This window comes from Pyxicephalus adspersus, chromosome 1 (assembly GCF_032062135.1).
Source record: "Pyxicephalus adspersus chromosome 1, UCB_Pads_2.0, whole genome shotgun sequence".
Lineage (NCBI taxonomy): Eukaryota > Metazoa > Chordata > Amphibia > Anura > Pyxicephalidae > Pyxicephalus > Pyxicephalus adspersus.
Window position 1 is genome coordinate 72,392,146 of NC_092858.1, and position 18,611 is coordinate 72,410,756.

The 18,611-nt window shown below is 38.8% G+C and overlaps 1 protein-coding gene across 2 annotated transcripts; it reads right to left on the minus strand.

Annotated features, from left to right (window-relative positions):
- Nucleotides 1-779: 779 nt before the first annotated feature.
- Nucleotides 780-18,548, minus strand: TASL (TLR adaptor interacting with endolysosomal SLC15A4). Of its 2 annotated transcripts, XM_072414165.1 has the most exons (3): nt 18,369-18,547; nt 5,877-5,982; nt 780-2,003 (listed from the first exon to the last, which is right to left on the minus strand). In XM_072414165.1, the coding sequence occupies exon 3, from the start codon at nt 1,999-2,001 to the stop codon at nt 1,108-1,110; it is 894 nt and encodes a 297-aa protein (XP_072270266.1). In that variant the 5' UTR covers nt 2,002-2,003; nt 5,877-5,982; nt 18,369-18,547; the 3' UTR covers nt 780-1,107. The 2 variants fall into 2 exon arrangements, with proteins under 2 accessions (XP_072270266.1, XP_072270258.1); XM_072414157.1 differs by lacking the exon at nt 5,877-5,982 and having other exon boundaries at nt 18,369-18,548.
- Nucleotides 18,549-18,611: the final 63 nt, after the last annotated feature.

The following is an 18,611-nucleotide window of genomic DNA, read 5'->3' on the forward strand; positions in this document are numbered from 1 at the left end:
AATTATTCAATTCAGTAGAAATATCTGTATCAATATCATTTTCTCTCAATAAGGCTTCGTTAAGGCGCCACCTATAGGTTGGAATTGCTGGGAAAACCCTGACTCTAGGTTATTCCTCCTCTCTCTATTTTCCACATCCTCTAATTTGAAAGATTTTTGCTGACTTTTGATTAATTAAAATATTCTAATTGCAGAACCCTGCAAGATTTATCTGAAATCACTCCTGAAAAATATAAGTGTACTTCCCACTATGTGAGGTACCTAGGCACTGCTGTGTCTGGGACTTTTGCAGATTTAAAGTATCATAACATTTTATCTGCAGTGTGAGATTTAAGGCATTGATTCCTGGTCTCAAGAGATTTGCGGTGAGATTTGTTGATGCCACTTTAATGTTATTCATTGTTCTCCTTGCAGGAAATGTTGACTTGAGGAAGCAAAGCCCTGCCTCTAATAGGATGGCTGCCTTCACACAGAGCCACAGAGCAGAACACGGCATGGAAAGCTAATAAAAGGAAAAATACTAGCTGTAGTGAGACCACATACTAGTGAATAGGCCTTTGTCTTCTGCCTTCATTTTTAGGGGCACAATTTTTAGAGTAATCTATCCCAGCTCCAGTGTGTATTACAATCCTCTTGTCAATAAAGAATAAAGATCATATTGATGACATATACCTCCTCTCTTTTCTTCGCATTTTCTTGCAGAGGTATTATGGTGCCAACGGCAATAGAGAAAATGAGATAGAAAAATGTGAAGTAAAACAAAGAAACTTTCACATGACTTATTTATGAGGAAAAGTCATTTTATTTACCCACTTTTAGGTACCAATGTTTTGGCAAAATAGGTCGTACCTTTGTCAGGACCTTTATTAGTTACATTTATAATCCTCTACACAATATGGGTGGTAACTAACTATAGAATATTTAGAAAAAGGAAATAATTTTTTAGCCTATTTGGAATGAAACTCAATGAAGTTTTACGTCATTCATTGAAACAGTTAATTTACACTTACTGACCCAATGATTTGACATAAAAACTAAAACAATTACACCATGACACAAATGCTCTAAAACCCTTCCAATCCATAGTTTAGGTTATATTGTCATAGTTTAGGTTATATTGGATGATATCTGGAGATCAGGAGTGCTGATAACATTAGATTGTTTTTCACTTGCAAGCCTAAGTAAATAACTGATGACCATGTCTTTAGCTTTGTTGGTTTCCATGTTTTGTTCTCGTGACAGCTGCATACTGATCTGCTCCACATTGTTCATGATGAGCTCTGAGGCCATGATATGAGTAGGAGATGCACTGCAGCTTATATCCATCATGTACTGCTTGTAGAGTTCAATGACTTTCCTCTCCAAGTATTCATTGAGTATGGAATTAGACAGTGGTTGCTCTTGATTCACAATACTCTTGTCTTTAATGCTGCCTTCTCTCCAGCGATTAGATCCACGCTTAGAAAGCTTTTTAGGTGAATCATTTGTTGCTACACACAGAGAATCTATTGCTGAGGGAATCTGAGAAGATTGAAGAAATGGCCCTTCACAAAAACCTAAGCTGGCTTCGCAAGTATAGTCGGTCATGACAGAGTTTATAGCCATGACATGATCCCCAGCTACATGCAAGTCATTATAATCTCTGCAGATATTTTTACAAGATGATGGGACCAGATATGTCTGTGAGCTTGCATTTACACTGGCAGGGAGTGATTTATTGGCTTCATATGCAGGATTTTCCATTTCTTGCAACAGCTCTGTCTCCATGGCACTCTGGGCAGTATCTTTCCATTGTGTTCCCTGACCTTTTTGTTCAACAGACCCATATTTCCTGAAAACTCTTCTGCTGCCAGTCTCATATGCAAATGTATAATTTGAAGTGCACACCCCAGCCAGTTCTTTTCTTTCCCTGGTTAGAGTAGTCACCTCCTCTGGATGCAGTTTTGCTATGCCATCTTCATACCATGACTGAATTTTGCAAAGGTATCCCTCAGATAGCATATCTGCAAATAAGAAAAACAATTTATAAATCTCTGAAAACCACACCCAAGACACTGTTAGAAGCACAGAAATACTTTAAATCCCATATAATCTATCTGAGCATTGTATTTATAAATTGTCTTGTATATAAATGCAGAGAATGTAGACAATGCTTTAAAGTATGTTCAACTTACTTCTTTATAAAAACAGAAAATACACATTCATATATTTACAGAATACTATTTGTCTTTATAGTAAACACAAAATTCTAGGTCTGCCAGCCAGAGGGGATTACTTTGTGCTTTTTTTACAAGTATGACATGTTTCCCAAATTTCCTAGGCTCTTTTTTACCAAGTCTAAAATTTCCAACATTGCAATTCAGTTTCTTTTGATGGTGGCCCTGTGTAAAGTTAACCTGAAACGAACATGAAACATGCATACAATACCTATAGATAAATTAAAACAAAACCTTACAGCAGATTCTACAAAGGTTTGAACTGTTTAGCTGCAGTCCTTACAAAGTAAAGGGCTTTCTTGGATTGTAAATAAAGTCATCAAATAGACTGCAATTTGGGGGTGTCGCTTGGCGGTCTCTGGAGATGGCCGCGTGAGATCCCAGCTCCGCAGACACCAGACTGTTTCTTCACTGTAGCGGGCATTTACTCACCTCAACGATGGGCAGGGCAAAGAAGTCTAATGGGGGGAAGCCTCCCCCCACTCCAGTGCAGCTTCATTCAACTTTTTATCGGTGACACTCAGGCGGCTCATCAACACTCCAAGATGGCGCTGGCTTCCTCCTCTGCAAGGGACACGTGGAATGCAGAGGATTTTGCTGCATGGGACTAATGTACCAATTGACCCCCCTTTACACCGCAAACAAGGACTGGGGCATAGCACTGATTCCTGGAACCCCCCATGGCAACAACATCTGCAAATGCTGCCCATCAAAGCTGATTTTCAACATTATGGATAATAAGGCTCGCAGAAATAATATCAGGGTCCGGGGCTTACCTGAAGCTACCCAATCTACAGATTTGGAGCTGGCGTTGCAAGCTTTTTTCAATTGCCTCTTGGGGCGCCCTTGTTCAAAAGAGATTGGCATTATTATGGCCTACAGAGCCTCAGGGCAGTCTGCCTTGGCCATGCAGCCATGAGATGCTCTCTGTCACCTTGCAGATGCGGAATTGAAGGATGAAATCATGGCTGTGGCACAGAACAGAACTTGGAGTTCGATGGGGCTCCACTACAGCTTTTTCAGGACTTATCCTGGTACACTTTGCAACAGAGGTGCCTCCTACAATCGCTCCTAACTACTTTGCGTGATAACTGCATTCTTTATAGGTAGGGCTTTCAGTTCAGCTTAACGGGGTCTTGATGGGAAGTCTGCTGTCTTGCGTTACCCAGAGGACTTGTCTTCCTTCTGCCGTGATCTGGGAATTATTATTCATATTTGTCCAGAAAAACGGGACTTTTTAGGCAAAAAGTACAATTAAACAATAAATACTTTATTAGTGAATCATTTTAAAACCACAATAAAAATTTGTACAATTGCCTATACATCGTAAACAATGTCACAAAAATTCATCACAAGTTTTATTTTCAACATGCTTTTTCAACAGTTCAGGGGGTAGCGAGGAATGAATTTGATGGGAATCTTCAAACTATCTTTTTTTGTGTCAATCCAACGGCATTAATTATACTTATTACAGGGAAAATGTTATGCAAGCGGGTGTGGACCCACTGTGCCACTGACTGGGTGTACTCCAGAGGGGCGTGACTAAGCCGCTACCAGGTCTTCGATAGAGCCTCCGATGGTGGGGATAGGCTTGGGCTGCGGGGTAGCTGCCAGGTGCAACTCCAGAGCAATCCCCAGGCCAGTGGCAGCTGATAACAGGAGTCAGGATACCCGGTGCAAGCACCGAGGGGCTTGGTTGGCCAAGAAGTCCAAAAACGTAATCGGAGGTCAGGGTCAGGCAGCAAACAGGTCCAAAAACGTAAGCAAGGTCTGGTATACAGCAAAGCAAAACAGAGAAACCACCTTAGCACTGAGCATTAAACAGGGTAAACCAGAGATTGCTCAGGCAACTTCCTGTAGTAGGAGGTGCCTTTAAATACCTGCAGGAAACCACCCATAGGCTGTAGAAAACAGAGGGCGTGTGTGTGTTACCTCATAGATTAGGAGAGACACACCCACGCCAGCTCAAACACCAGAGCAAGTCTCAGCATGAAGGAAACACAGACATGGAACTTAGGTAGTGGGGTTACCTGAAAGATAGGACCCGGCGCCCGTGCCTGCGTGCCCGTGCCTGCAGCGGCGCCGGCACGACCTGCAGTGCTAACAGAAAAGTGCCCACTGCACTTATATTCGATGGTGAAGGTTTTCTATTTAGACTAAAATGGCTATTAACTAATTTATCCCTTATCCCTGTGATTGACAGATATGCTTTTATATGCTTATTTATCCCAGGATCTGCCTGTAATAGAATATTTGTCATCTCTTTATTATCTTGTAAATATGTAGTAATAATATTTGTTTTAGATTCTTTTTTGGGTTGAGATAGTGAATTTGTTCTTTTGTATGCCTTCTTGAAATTTTTGTGGCTATAACCTCTCTGTAGTAGTCTAATGGGTAATTCATGAGATGCCGTTTGGAAATCACTATCTTCTATACTAATAGTATGGAATACAATTCTTTAGATTTGACGGATGTGCAGTGTGTAGTTTTACGAAAAAAGTTTGAGGTTAGAGTATTAGAACTACTTTTATTAATGTGTATATCCAAAAAGGAAATTGAGGATGTACTTGTTTCCATGGTAAATTTTAAAACAATGAATTTAGTTGTATTCTTTCAAAAAATTTTGTTTAGATAATACATAGATCCAGCCCAAATGAGGAAAACATCATCTATATACCATCTATATACCTTCTCACAATAATATGTGGAGAAGATATCCAGATCCAGAAGGACTCATAAGGACAGCTCTCTCTCCCATCCCCCCAGGTACAGGTTTGCATAAGTGGGGGCATATCGTGTCCCCATAGCAACTCCCTGTACCTGGAGGTAGGTACGTTTGTCAAATACAAAAATATTCCTGTAAAGGATATATCTCAATAGTGACACTATGAATAAATTTTGAGGAGCCATTTTAGGACTAAGCTCACCCAAAAAGTTACTTATAATAGTTAGACCTTTTTCGTGGGGAATGCTTGAATAAAGTGCCTCAATATCGATGGCCACTAAAATGGCCTCCTCTGGAATAGTACGATCACCTATGATCTTCAACAAATCAGGAATATCCTTCAAAAATGAAGGTAAGCTATGTACAAAAGGGCATAGATATAGATCTACCAGTTGGCTGGCATTCGATGATATTCAATTTAAAACATTTTATTGTGGTTTTAAAATGATTCACTATTAAAGTATGAATTGTTTAGTTTTACTTTATGCCTAAAAAGTCCCATTTTTCTGAACATATATGAATAATGATTCAATCAATTAGGATATGGCATTGCATCTTCTAGAAGTTAATCTGTACTGATTAGCTAATCTTTATTGAATTACAAATGATCTGGGAATTACTAAACTTAATCTCCCGGCTGGGAAGTGACCGAGACACAGGATCTGGTGTTCCGTTACAACAACACTCCCTTGGGACAGAGGACAGCATATATCCTTTTGAATACCTAACATGTCACTGCTGCTCACTTCTGAGTGTGTTGCTTTCTTTATTTTTTGCTGATATTTACTATCATCGTTTTGCCTAGTCTTATGCCATTGAGATTGAGAAGGTAATGCTATTTTTTGTGATTGCTTAATAATCCTTCCACTGCTCAGGTTTATTGCTGTGAAATCTTACTTGAATGACAATTTAGCTAATAATTGTAAGGAACTTACCATTCCAGCCAGCCCGCGGCGTCCCTGGGGATCACAGTAGGCGGGGGAGACGGAGGGATCTGTTCTGGCCGAACTACTGTTCGGCCAGGCTGCATCCCCAGCATCCCTATGGAAGTGAACAGAGAGGTCATTACTAATAGCAACCCTAGCTGATACCTGATTCTGTCTGAACTCCACCTGCCCTGACCTCGGATTGTTCCTGACCTGCCTTTTCCTTACCCTTCTGTACCACGCTTATCGGACTAATCATCTGTGAATAACCCTTGCCTTGCTTTATGACAACAATAAAGCTTGATAAAAGGATTCTTGGAGTTGGCTGTGGTTTGTGTGCCCAGGTGAATTATAATAATCTGTGTTTTTCTCAGGGAATGCTGTATTTTGTCAGACTACTCTGATTTCCTGTTCACCTTTATGCCGATAAACTGGAGGTCACTGTTGTCTCCCTGTTTGTCATTATTCATGGAGAGTTTTTCCTTGTTGTAAGGCCTTGCCCTCTTATGGCTATGCTTTACATGCCCTACGGCCCCTCGGAGGGGTCTCATGCTGGGCCCAGTTTAGCTGGGTATGGTGGGGTTTTCCCGGAACCATTGCATTTCTTATTCAGCCGGTGTCAACCACACTGTTTTCTGATGTTACACTGGTGATTGTCTTGGAGACTGTTGGGCCTTTGACTCCCCTGGGAGTGTTCGTGTACTCCCCAGGTATAATTGTTCCCTGTATGCTTTGGTAAAGGCTCAGGGACCGGCGGGTGACGAACGCCCCCCTGGTCGCTGACCAGCGACTGCTTCAACTTGGTTTTGTGTTTTTTTTTTCCTTTGTGTTTCCACTATTCCTGTTTTCCTGTACATACCAAAGGGCTCATGGGCAATTTCCCTCCCTGTTTACCTAGGCTGTGTGGGAGTCTAAGCAGCGTTCATTTTACAACATATTCTGTTGGCTACTAAAATATTATCACCTAATGTGGCTGGATTGAACTCCAATACTAAGCAGAAGCTAGCACTCTGGAAATGTAAACGCCGTTTAGTGGATATTATATTCCTGCAGGAGACGCATTTTATTAGCTCAGGCACCTTTAACTTCGCCTTCAAATTTTACCCAGGTGACAAGTAGCCAACTCTCCATCTAAAAAGAGAGCAGGGGTTGTTAACCGTGTGTAATATGTATGCACCCAATCAGGGACAGTCCAGGTTCCTTGCTAAGTCATTGGCCCTCCTTGAAGAGTTTACACACACTTATCTCATAGTTGGGGGAGACTTTAATTCCATCTTCTCCTGGACTCAAGATAGACTGTCTATGCTTACACCCTCTCCAACTCCCACAGTGTTGCAACACACTAAACTATTTATACAACTTGTTAGATGTCACCAGCTTTATGATGGCTGGAGAATCCAACACCCCACAAGTAGACAGTTTACTTTTTACTCTCCTCCTCATCAAACTCATACCCACATTATATATTATATATTTATATAATTATATATTTTAATGATTATATATTTATTAACTTGCCACTGTTAAGGAACAGCGTCTCTGCTGCTATCCATCCCATTTCCTGGTCAGACCATGCCCCAATCTTTTCACCTTTGGCAAAACTAGACTCTGCCACTGGAGATTGAATGATTTTCTCCTCAAGAATGAGGACGCTAAACTGTCCTTTACTACAAGTTTACAAAACTATTTTGATGAAAATAAAGGCTCTGTAAAACACACCTGCACCCTCTGGGAAGCCTATAAGGCGGTTATTCGGGGTCATTGTGTGGCCTTGAGTTCCCGCCTTAAAAAAAACTCCAATCTGCGGCGAGTCCTGATGGAACAGGAACTGCGGATTGCAAAGGAGAAGCTCGCTAGCAGACCATCATTGGGTCTCCTGCGGAACGTAACCTCTCTCTGCTCCAAACCGAGGATGTTGGAGCTCAGGAAGTTCAGCTGGATGATGCAGCGAACTAGACAGCTTTACTATCATAAAGGTAACAAGGCACATACGCTCTTGGCACGCAAGTTGAGGGACGCACTAATTAATTCCTTTCTTATGGCCATTAAGGATGAACAGAGAATACTGAGGTATGACCTGTCCCAAATAGCTTCCCGGTTTGAGCAATATTATACCCAGTTGTATCGTACGGTTCACCAGGCACAAGGCTTCATGGGACCAACTTTGCAATTCAATACTAAAATAAGGTTCTCCGGACCTTTTGTTGGAGCAATACGTTCCCTCTACAGTTGCCCTGTGGCCTCTGTTAAAGTGCCTCATGCCTCCTCTACACTATTTGCCATTAAAAAAGAGACGTGACATTGTTGTCCCTTGTCTCCTTTACTTTTTGCTCTTAGTATTGAGCCCCTTGCGGAGAAAATAAGATCCAATCCCAATATTCAATGTGTCACAGTGAAAGATTCCTCCTATAAAATTTTGTTAAAAGTGGATGATGTCCTTCATACATTAACACAACCTATCACCACCCTCCCAAATTTGTGTACTGAACTTAATGCCTTTAGCACTGACTCTGGTTATAAGGTAAATTTCTTGAAGACAGAGGCTCTACCTGTACATTTACCGCCTGTGCAACTCTCAGCGTTACAAGATAGGTACCCCTTTATGTCGTGGGAGCACTCCTTAAGTTACTTAGGCACTCAGATCACAGCTATATATAATCAATTGTACGCTCGTAACTTCCCCCCATTGTTCCAGGAACTACATAACTATTTGAACAAATGGAAGGGACACTCATTGTCACTCTTGGGGCGAATTGCGTCTGTGAAGATGATGCTTTTACCCAAGCTCCTATATTTGTTTGAAACCCTCCTGATTCGGATTCCTCTCGTGACCCTGAGAAAGTTACAGGCTGGCTTTCTGTATTTTATCTGGGCACATAAACGTCACAGACTCTGCAAGTCGGTGGTTTGCACACCTAAGGAACTTGGAAGTCTGGGGGCTCCAGATCTGGTTAAGTACTATGTGGCGACACACCTTCAGTACTTGCCTTCCTGAACTATGTTAGTCTCCCCCAGTGTATGTCGGAAGATGGGGGAAGCTTTTATGAGGAAAATATGGAGAACATACAAGTTTAAATGTGGTCTCTCCTCTCGTAGCTCTGTGCTTACATCCATTATACAAACCCCTTTGATACCCGATAGTCTCGCCAGAAATATGTGGCAGCTGTGAAGAGACATAGGGCTTTTCCATCTCCGAAATATTCTACACCCAGTGGAGAAGAGACTGCTCTCCTTCCCGGAACTACAGGAAAAATTTGACCTCCCCCAAACCACCTCTTTTGCCTATCTACAGATTAGGCAATATGTCCAATCCCTTCAAACAGTGCCCACATTTACTAAAATAACTCCCTTTGAGAGAATATGTATTGGCAGTCCATACTTCAAGGGCCTTATTTCCTCCATTTATTGCCTTCTTCATGAGTCAGCACTGGAGATTTCTAGCAAATTTGCATACACGTATACTTGGAAGGCTATTTTGGGCTGTACCCTGGTGAGGGTTGAGTGGTCCATACTATGGGAGGCGGCAAACAAAAGCTAAATATGTACGCTTTATAAGGGGACCCTTTACAAGATTTAGTTCCAATGGTATCACACGCTGGATGTTACGCTGATTGTTTCCAGCTGCGGATCCTGCCTGTTAGCGCTGGAACATGGAACTCCGGAACATATTTTTTGGTCTTGCCCCCTTATTCAGGGCTACTGAGAGAGTCAATGAGCTAATTGGGGAGGTGACTCAGCAACGATTTTTCCTCGACCTGCTCCACCAACTTTTGGGATTACCCCTTACGGGTCCCCCTAAACCTACCTGTAAGTTTATCACACATGCTCTGGTGGCAGCATGCACTTTCATCTCAACTTAGTGGAAATCCAGGCTGCCTCCCTCTTTAGAGGTCTTGTATGCTAGCATCCAGGATATACGCCTGATGGAGTACCATACTGCTCTCCTTAGGAATAGGGTTGCAAAATTTGAACAGGTGGGAACACTAGGATGCCCATTATGCCAGTCTACAGGTTTAACATTTTATTATCTATGTGATTCTATGACCTCCTCACTTACTGTTGTTTGCCTTCTCCCTCCTCCCATCTCCCTAATTATTATGTTTACGACTTGTTTTTTTCCCCTTTTTTATGGTTCATGCATGCTGGATCTTTGTCATTTATTGTGCTTAAAATATGGGATTGTCCCTATTGCACTAATGCTCTGTTAATATTTTTTGTACAAGAAATCTATGTGACACTATCTGATGTACCTATTATCCTGTATGCTGGGTTTGTGTTATGTCTCAGTATATGCTCTCTTTCTTTGTTTTTTTTTTCTTTGTATATAAAAAAAGTTTCATAAAAAAATAGACTGGAATTTATAATAATAAATTAGTATATATAGATAAAATATTGTATATCTATATGCCATATATCAGTGATTTTCAACCACTGTGCCGCGGCACACTAGTGTGCCATGAGAGATCTTTAGGTGTACCGTGGGAAATTATCTAATTACCATTGTCGAGTGTCTGTGCTGTAGTGACTGGCAGAGTAATGTAATACTCTTCCATGTCAGTGGGTGGCAGTAGGTAACAGTTTTCTTGTTTATTCTTAGAGACAAAAGAATTAGCTACAGAGTGTCATTTTGTAACATTTTTGATTTGTGGTGTGCAGCAGGATTTTTTCAATGTAAAAAAATGTGCCGTGGCTCAAAAAAAGTTAAAAAAACACTGCCATATATCATATCTATATATCCTAATATATTACCTAATATTTGACTGTAGATATCACTTTCCATATAACATTATCATTTACTCATTTTTATTTTCACATGACAGTATTTTATTTCCAACTACTCACATGACATCCATGTGTTGATTGTCATTTTCAAACATTACTATATTTTCCTTCAGCGCCTTTAATTCTTCTTGCATGGTAATCTGTAATACTGCTCATGTTTGAACCACTTATTTTATAATATAATATCTTATTTATGATGATAGGAAAATGTATCTATGCATGGTTTACTATATAATTGTTACTACGATGTATTCTAAAATGTTACAAACAAACATTGGATTGTGCAGTATTAGTTGTAATGAAAAACAAAATGATTTGGCAAACAATGCTGGTAAATGCAAAAATGGTTTAGAGCCTGTTCAGCAATGCTAGAAGTCCAGCAAAACAATAGGGGAGTTGGAAGCCTTAATGAGTGAGGAGGATTAAGACTTTAGTTGGCATTGCTGAATCCTGGCTTTTATCTTTGCATGACTGGGCTGTCAATATTCTTGTGTATACTCTCTTTCGTAAAGACAGAGTCAAACGAAAGGGTGGAGGTGTCTGTCTGTGTGAGAAGTGATCTAAAAGCGAATGTGAAAGAAGAAATTGTGGATGGAACAAGAGATGAGGTTGAGGTATTATGGGTGGGGTTGAATGTGGGGTTGAATAACACAATTAAATATTGAAGTCTGCTATAGGCTCCCAGTGCTAAGGAAGAAAAAGAAAAATCAACTACTAGCACAGATAGAAAAAGCAGAAAAAAGTGTTTTAATCATGGGAGAATTCAACTACCCTGACATTGGCTGGAGTAATGGCACTACAGGAACAGCAAAAGGGATTTTATGTTCAACTAGAAATGATACTGTGCTAGACCTAGTTCTTTCTAACAATGCAGAGCTTATAACAAATGTGCATATAAATGGGTAGCAGTGACCATAATATTATTTCATTTAAAGAAGCAAAAACAGGAAGGATAAAAACATTTAATTTTAGGAGAGCAAATTTTCCAATATTAAGGGTGGCTCTCTGTGACTTGGACTGGGAGACAATATTGTCCTCAAAGAACACTGAACAGAAATGGCAATGTTTCAAAAAAACACACTGAAAAATATATTCCAATGGGTAATAAGTTTAAGAGGCTAAAATTAAAACCTATGTGGCTCACAGCTGATGTTAAAAAAGCCATAAGGAATAAGAAAAGGACATTCCAAAAATATAAAAATAAAGGATCACCTTCATCATTTGAAAACTATAAAGAATATAACAAAACATGAAAAAACTTCAATATGAATTGCAGAGGAAAGTAAGGCAAACCCCCCAAAATGTTTAAAAATATATTAATAGCAAAAAGATCAGATCTGAGCATGTAGGCTTCTTTAAAGGATGTTGCTGGGGATAAAGAAAAGGCAGATTTACTAAACACTTTTTTTTACCTCTGTGTTCTAAAGGAAAATGGCAGAGCTCAACTCAAAATTTATAATAGCAATGTCACTGCCTTTAAGGGCTGAGAATGGATATGATTGAGAAACAGCTGGGAAAAATGAAGGTTGACGAAGCACCAGGACCTGATGGATTACATCCACATGTTCTCAAAGAGCTGAGCTTGGTTATTTCAAAGCCATTATTTCTATGTCTATTTCTATGTTTAGAGTCTTAGTCACTGGCAAGAACCGATGGATTGGTGTAAGGCCAATGTGGTTCCTATCTTCAAAAAGGGAGCGAAGTCATTACCAGGTAACTACAGACTGGTTAGTTTAACCTCCATACTTGGGAAGGTCCTATAGGGTTTGATAAAAAACCACAGAGAGGAGTTTCTGCTAGAAAATAATATTATAGGTAAAAGGTAGCATGGCTTCAAGAAAGACCAAAGTTGTCAAATTTACTCTTTTTTATGAGGAAGTAAGTAAACAGGTAGACAGTGGAGTAGCAGTTGATATACTGTACTTGGACTTTTCTAAAGCATTTGACACTGTACCCCACAGATGGTTAATATGGAAGTTAGGCTCGATAGGTAAATGGATGGAGAACTGGCTCAAAGACGGCATCCAGAGAGTTGTAATTAATGATTCATACTCTGAATAGTCTAAGGCAGAAGTCGGCAAACTCCGGTCTTTGGGCCAGATACAGCCTAGCTGGTAATTCATTCCAGCCTAATGGGAACCCTGGCGGATCTGGCCTAATGCTGGCCAGCAACCCATGGCTCCAAAGCAGCGGGTTGCCGGCGGATCGGCCAGGGGGCGTTAGGAACTACTGGAGCCGAAGCCACTGCAGCTCTGGAGCCACTGGAGTGGTTTCCCTATTTGCCATGACTGGCCTTGATACTTCCGCCGCGGGGGTAAATAGGGAAAGCTCCCTGGTGGTGGGCGGAGCCATTAGGGCAGGCATAAATGGGCTGGTCCAAGGTTATTGGTGGTGTACCCCAGAGTTCAGTGTTGGGACCTTCAATGTTAACCATTTTTATACATGATGTAGAATTTGGGATTAAAACTACCATTTCTGTGTTTGCAGATGACACCAAACTATGTAATGGAATTATGTCCATACAGGATGTCTATATTCCACAAGAAGACCTGGATGTACTGTTTGATTGGGCAGCCAAGTGGCAAATGACATTTAATATAGATAAATGTAATGTTATGCACTTGGGAGCTAACAACATGCATGCTTCATATTGTCCAGGGGGAATACACTTGGGGAAGTCAGAAAAGGAAAAGGATCTGGGGTTCTGGTGGATCATCAACTTAATAACAGCATGCAATGCCAAGCTGCAATATCTAAAGCTAGTAAAATACTTTCTTGTAATAAAACAGGAACAGACTGCAGAGATCGAGACATAATCCTGCCCCTGTACAAAGCATTGGTCAGACCACATCTGGAATATGCAGTCCAGTTTTGGGCACTGATTCACAAAAAGGACATTGTGGAATTGGAGAGAGTGCAGAGAAGGATAACTAAACTAATAAAAGGAATGGAGGAGCTCAGCTATGAGGAGAGATTAGCTGAACTGAATCTATTCTCCCGTGAGAAGAGATGTTTAAGGGGGGATATGATCACTGTGTATAAATATATAAATGGTCCATATAGAGAATATAAATGGTTCATATAGTGAAGGATTTTTTTCCCCCTGTTGAAGCAAATTGTACCAGGGTTTTATATCTGGGATATGTTTATTTCCCTAGTGGTTGAACTTGATGGACTTATGTCTTTTTTCAACCTAACCTACCATGTAACTATGGTATGCACTATACATTCTGTATACTAGTTGCTTGATGATTCTCACTATATCCTGAGGAAGCACATAGGGCAAAACGGGTCGGATCCTGAGACCAATTTTTAAACATTCACTCATACCTTATACTTCTTTTGAAACCAGCTAATGCTTGTCTTAGAAAGAACCTGTCTAGTATCAATCCTATGGATGTAAATAGGGTAACAATACCACCTTATTGTACAATATTACCTCAATTATTTACCTGTTTTTTGATGTGTTTGATCACATTCCAAACCCTTGTACTCTCCCGATCTATATAAAATTATACTTGCCAAAAAAACCTTTTTACATCTTGTCTTTTTCCCTTATACTCCTAGTTTGGGGTTGGCAAAACAAAAATATACATGTATAATCATACAAAATAAAACAACTACCTCCTGTTTTACCCTCAGGAAATCCAAAATAAATGGCTGTCTCCAATACAGGTAGTAAGAAGAAATCTTTAATTGGAAATACATGATATAGTGACAAATATCTGAGCAGAGATTTTCAAATTATTTAATGTTTTTTCAATTGGTCTACCCTGGAGTTTTATGTTTTATTTCATACTGACAAGCACAAAGTTAAGCATGGAGTTCTAGTAATATAAAATAAATAAATTATTTGTATCTGTTCCCATTTCCAAGATAATTGGCATGTCACAAAAACTCTGTAGGCAGTTATTACTGTTTCACTTTATTAAAAAATCATATTTGATTGCCACCTGAAGACTTGCATGTAACTACATAAAATGAGAAGTAGTACTTTCGAAAGGGTGTCTTGGGAATTCATGGTAGTTTCGCCTTTCAAAATAACCCCACTGTCTGTTTTATTTGAATATCTACTTTCACACTGTGTATAATGATTAAATTTACTGTAATATAATTGTAGACTTATTTCCACAATGCTTTGTACTAATGTGAGTGGTATTTGTTTTTTTTAACATTTATCCAAAGCCTTTTTTCCAAAGAGGTGTAAGATTCTCTATTAGATTTATGAGGCTGTCTGTCTTTTCGTTCTAGCTCTTTATTTGAAAGCTTTACTATATGTATGGTTGTTGTTTTGTTGAAGTAATGCATCTTTACAATGTACCTGTGTTTAAAGGAACTGGCTTTCTAAAAAAAATGAAAAGTTTAGTTTTTCTGTTAGGAACATAGGAACAATAGGAACATCTAGAAATATTAATTTTGCTTAAGTAGTACCCTGAAAAAGTAACTTTCGTATAATTTGCTTTAACATTTACAAGTATATAGGCACTGTGGCACACTTATAGCCTAATAGCTATAAATCTGTGGTGTGAATCCAGGCACTCATGTCTCTGACTACTTGTCTCAAGATGACTGAAAAACCCCTACTGTGCATGAGGAGCACAAATCCTCCTGGGACATGTGTCGTATGTATGTATGTATGTATGTATGTATGTATGCCAGGAGGCTCTGCGCTCCCACTCAGTCTTTACCAGCAGTAAAAACAGTTAGGGCTTGGCCTTTTTTTTTTTTTTAAAGACTAAACAAAAAGAAAAAAAGAAACAAGGAACAATCACGTTTTCATTTATTATTCTACTGCTTGCTCTTCCTATTGCTGGAGGCTCTGCCGTGAGAAAACAAAGTTGTGCTTATACCAAAATGACTGTCCCCTTAAAGATACACAGTGCAGAATAAGCAATGGGAAAAAGGATCAGCTGGAATACCAGAAGTAATACTGGCAACTAGTTATTTGCCTTTGGAAAAAGATGGGAAGACTGGAAAAAGATGGAGTAGCAGCACTGGAGAGGATCACTTTGATTGTGGATACTTGCACATTATAGCAAAAAAACTCCCAGGGACCCAGAGTTTTTCTATTGGTCTGGCGGTATAGTTCTTTTTTTGATCTGTGTTCAGACTGGCAGCAAGGTTGCAGTGTGGTTCCTGCTACCTCATGTCCATGTACATCTCCCACTGCTGCCTGATGTAAAGTGTTCAAGCAAAGCATCTTCATATCTGGAGGCCAGGGAGTTGTCCTGATTCAGACTATGCCTTGTTTTATAAAATCCTTCCAAGTATTTGTACAATCTGCTTGGTATCTGGGAGGAAAATTGTTACCATGTAACTAATTCTCTTGGCTTGGCATACTTTTTGCAGAAGTTACATTTAGGGACCTGCTCTGCATTTCTCTCCAAGGTAATTTTGATGTGGCAAATGCTGGCACCTTACTAATGTTGTGTTTTTTTATTGTTGTGATACAGAGAGGATGAAGGATGAAGTAGCAATATAGGATGCTTCATGTGTTCTTCAGGGCTAATCATTGTCTTGAATAGTGTCACATGACTGAATGCTGCAAACAGGACAAGCTTGAGGGTAGCAGTTAGAGAAAAATACTCAGGCTGTCCAATATCCTTACAATGAACACTGTGAGTTGTGTCTAATTATTAGCTCACTGCTCACAGTTCAAAACTAGAGTATAGAGGAAGCAGTGGTCAAGCAAAAATACGGTAATTATTTAAAAAGCCCCATTTTATTGCACACTATGACTTCCATACAACAAGCATTAGAAGAACAGGTATCTTGTTTCCTGTCTAAAGGACTGCAAGGATCACTCCTCCGAATCTGTGCTGACTTGGCTCTCCAATTCCATTTATTTGCTTTCTGTTTTATCAGTTATTAAGTTTTAGCTTCATGTTAGGGTATTCATAGAGTGGTCTGCATGCAAATGCAGCCTGTCCAGGAAGGCCTGACTAGTGTTCATCTTATATATATATATATATATATATATATATATATAAATATCTATATCTTGTGATACCTGATTTTGTAACGCATAGCAGTATTCGGGTGCAACAATAGTACATAAGGTGACTGTTACTATTTCAAGTAAAGCTGTCATGAAAGTATTAAGGTGTGCTAATGCTGACTCCTTCTAAAAGTATAAGATGATAGGCAAGAGAGGGGGATGGAGGAAAAGTATCTAAAATCAGATGGGTTAATAAAATGATGTCTATGGTTATCATTAAGTTTTTCTAAAAATAAAATAATATAAAATAAAAATCAAGCATTGCCTTCCCTCACGGAATGGATCCAACAAACAGGTTATGCATGGCATGGCATTAAGTTTTTCTAAAAATAAAATAAATAAAAATCCAGCATTGCCTTCCCTCATGGAATGGATCAAACACACAAGTTACGCATGGCATGGCATTGATCGGTGTACTTTTTAAAAAAAAAATATTCTTTAGTACTTTATTAATTTTAAAATTTAACATCATGTAGCAAATAAATGCGGAAATGTCCTTAGTATAAATTACATGTGAAAACTTTGTTATTAGTATGACTCTCTTAGCTGGTATATTCCTCAGGAATGTATTTTAAGGTGCATAATTAAAATGTCTTTTTTCTATCTTGAGTAGGTGAAGCTGTTTTTCTTAATAGAAAGTTTTTTTTCAGATTTTTGTCTTTATATTGTCTTTTGTCTAAATAGTTAATAGGTATGAAATAGGACACAGATACTTAGCATAATGTTGCAATAATTTACTTTATAAAGTATGCAAATTTTTTTACAACATTGTATCACTACCCTTTTGTATCATTTTGTTATAAGTTTTTATAACTGTATAACTGTACATAAGTTTGAATTCATTGTGCCAATTGTAGCACTTTAAAAAAAAATTTTTCAATTGAAACAACTGTATTTGAAAAGTAACTTCCACTTACATGGAAATAAAAAAAGTAGCTAGAAGATTTACATATACTTTCCTAAAATACACAATTAGGAGTCTATTTACAAAGCAGTAAATCTAATGTTAAATTAAAACATTCATTGGTGGAGAATCTTCCAGGTTCCATATGTTTCAATGTCAGTAATTGATTCTCCCATGTTAGTCTAGTTTCTCCAGTCTTGGAGAGTTTTAATAAATAAGGCCCATGATAACTGAGGATAATTTGAAGTCATTCTTCAAAGCATTATCCTCTATACAGAACAAGCTAAATGCAGAGAAATTCTACAAGTTAAAATTAAATCACGTTTTTAAAAAATGGTGCTGTTTTAATGTTCATACTAGTTCAGACTCAGACTGTATGAAAGTACACCAGATTCACTGCACCTTGTCCTCATTGGAGTTACATAATTTGTTCCACAGCAATACATGTTATAAAAATTGAAATTTTGAATATACTGATGATCTTTTTTGTATTAATTTTGTAAATCGACCACAGTCACAAAGGTAGCTATAGTCTGATCAATCATGGAATCATATGATTATATCTTATGGTACACATAAGATTGTCAACCACCTGTAAGCCAGAGCTCCTGTTGAGCACTTTTTTTTAGCTGCATTCATTTCTGCTAATGAAGCAAATGACATAAAAGAGTACAAACAGGCCAGCAGCCCCAGCCTAATTGAATTTTTTAACTTGTTCTAAACCACAGCCCACGTGGCTTTACTAATTATGTATAATGAAAAAAAAAACACTTTTCTAACAGTGACACTATGTATATAAATTAGATTTGTTTCCTACCTGGATTTATCGCTCTTGTATTCCAAGAATATGAAAACTCTTGTCTCTGTCTTTCTAAGTCAAGGGTTGAGACAAGAAAATTACAGTTGTACTATCCCTTTGAAGATCTGAAGTGCGGAAAAGGAAGTTCTCACTGCACACTTTAATAAAACATTGATATTATATTAGAAGAAGTTATCCACTTCCTCTTTTTTCTGTGAATGCATAACTTTAATGTCATGTACAATTGCTTGCATACGTAAC

Bases quoted from the DNA above. Each gene is read 5' to 3' on its own strand.
- TASL (XM_072414157.1), bottom strand. From the start codon at position 2,001: ATGCTATCTGAGGGATACCTTTGCAAAATTCAGTCATGGTATGAAGAT.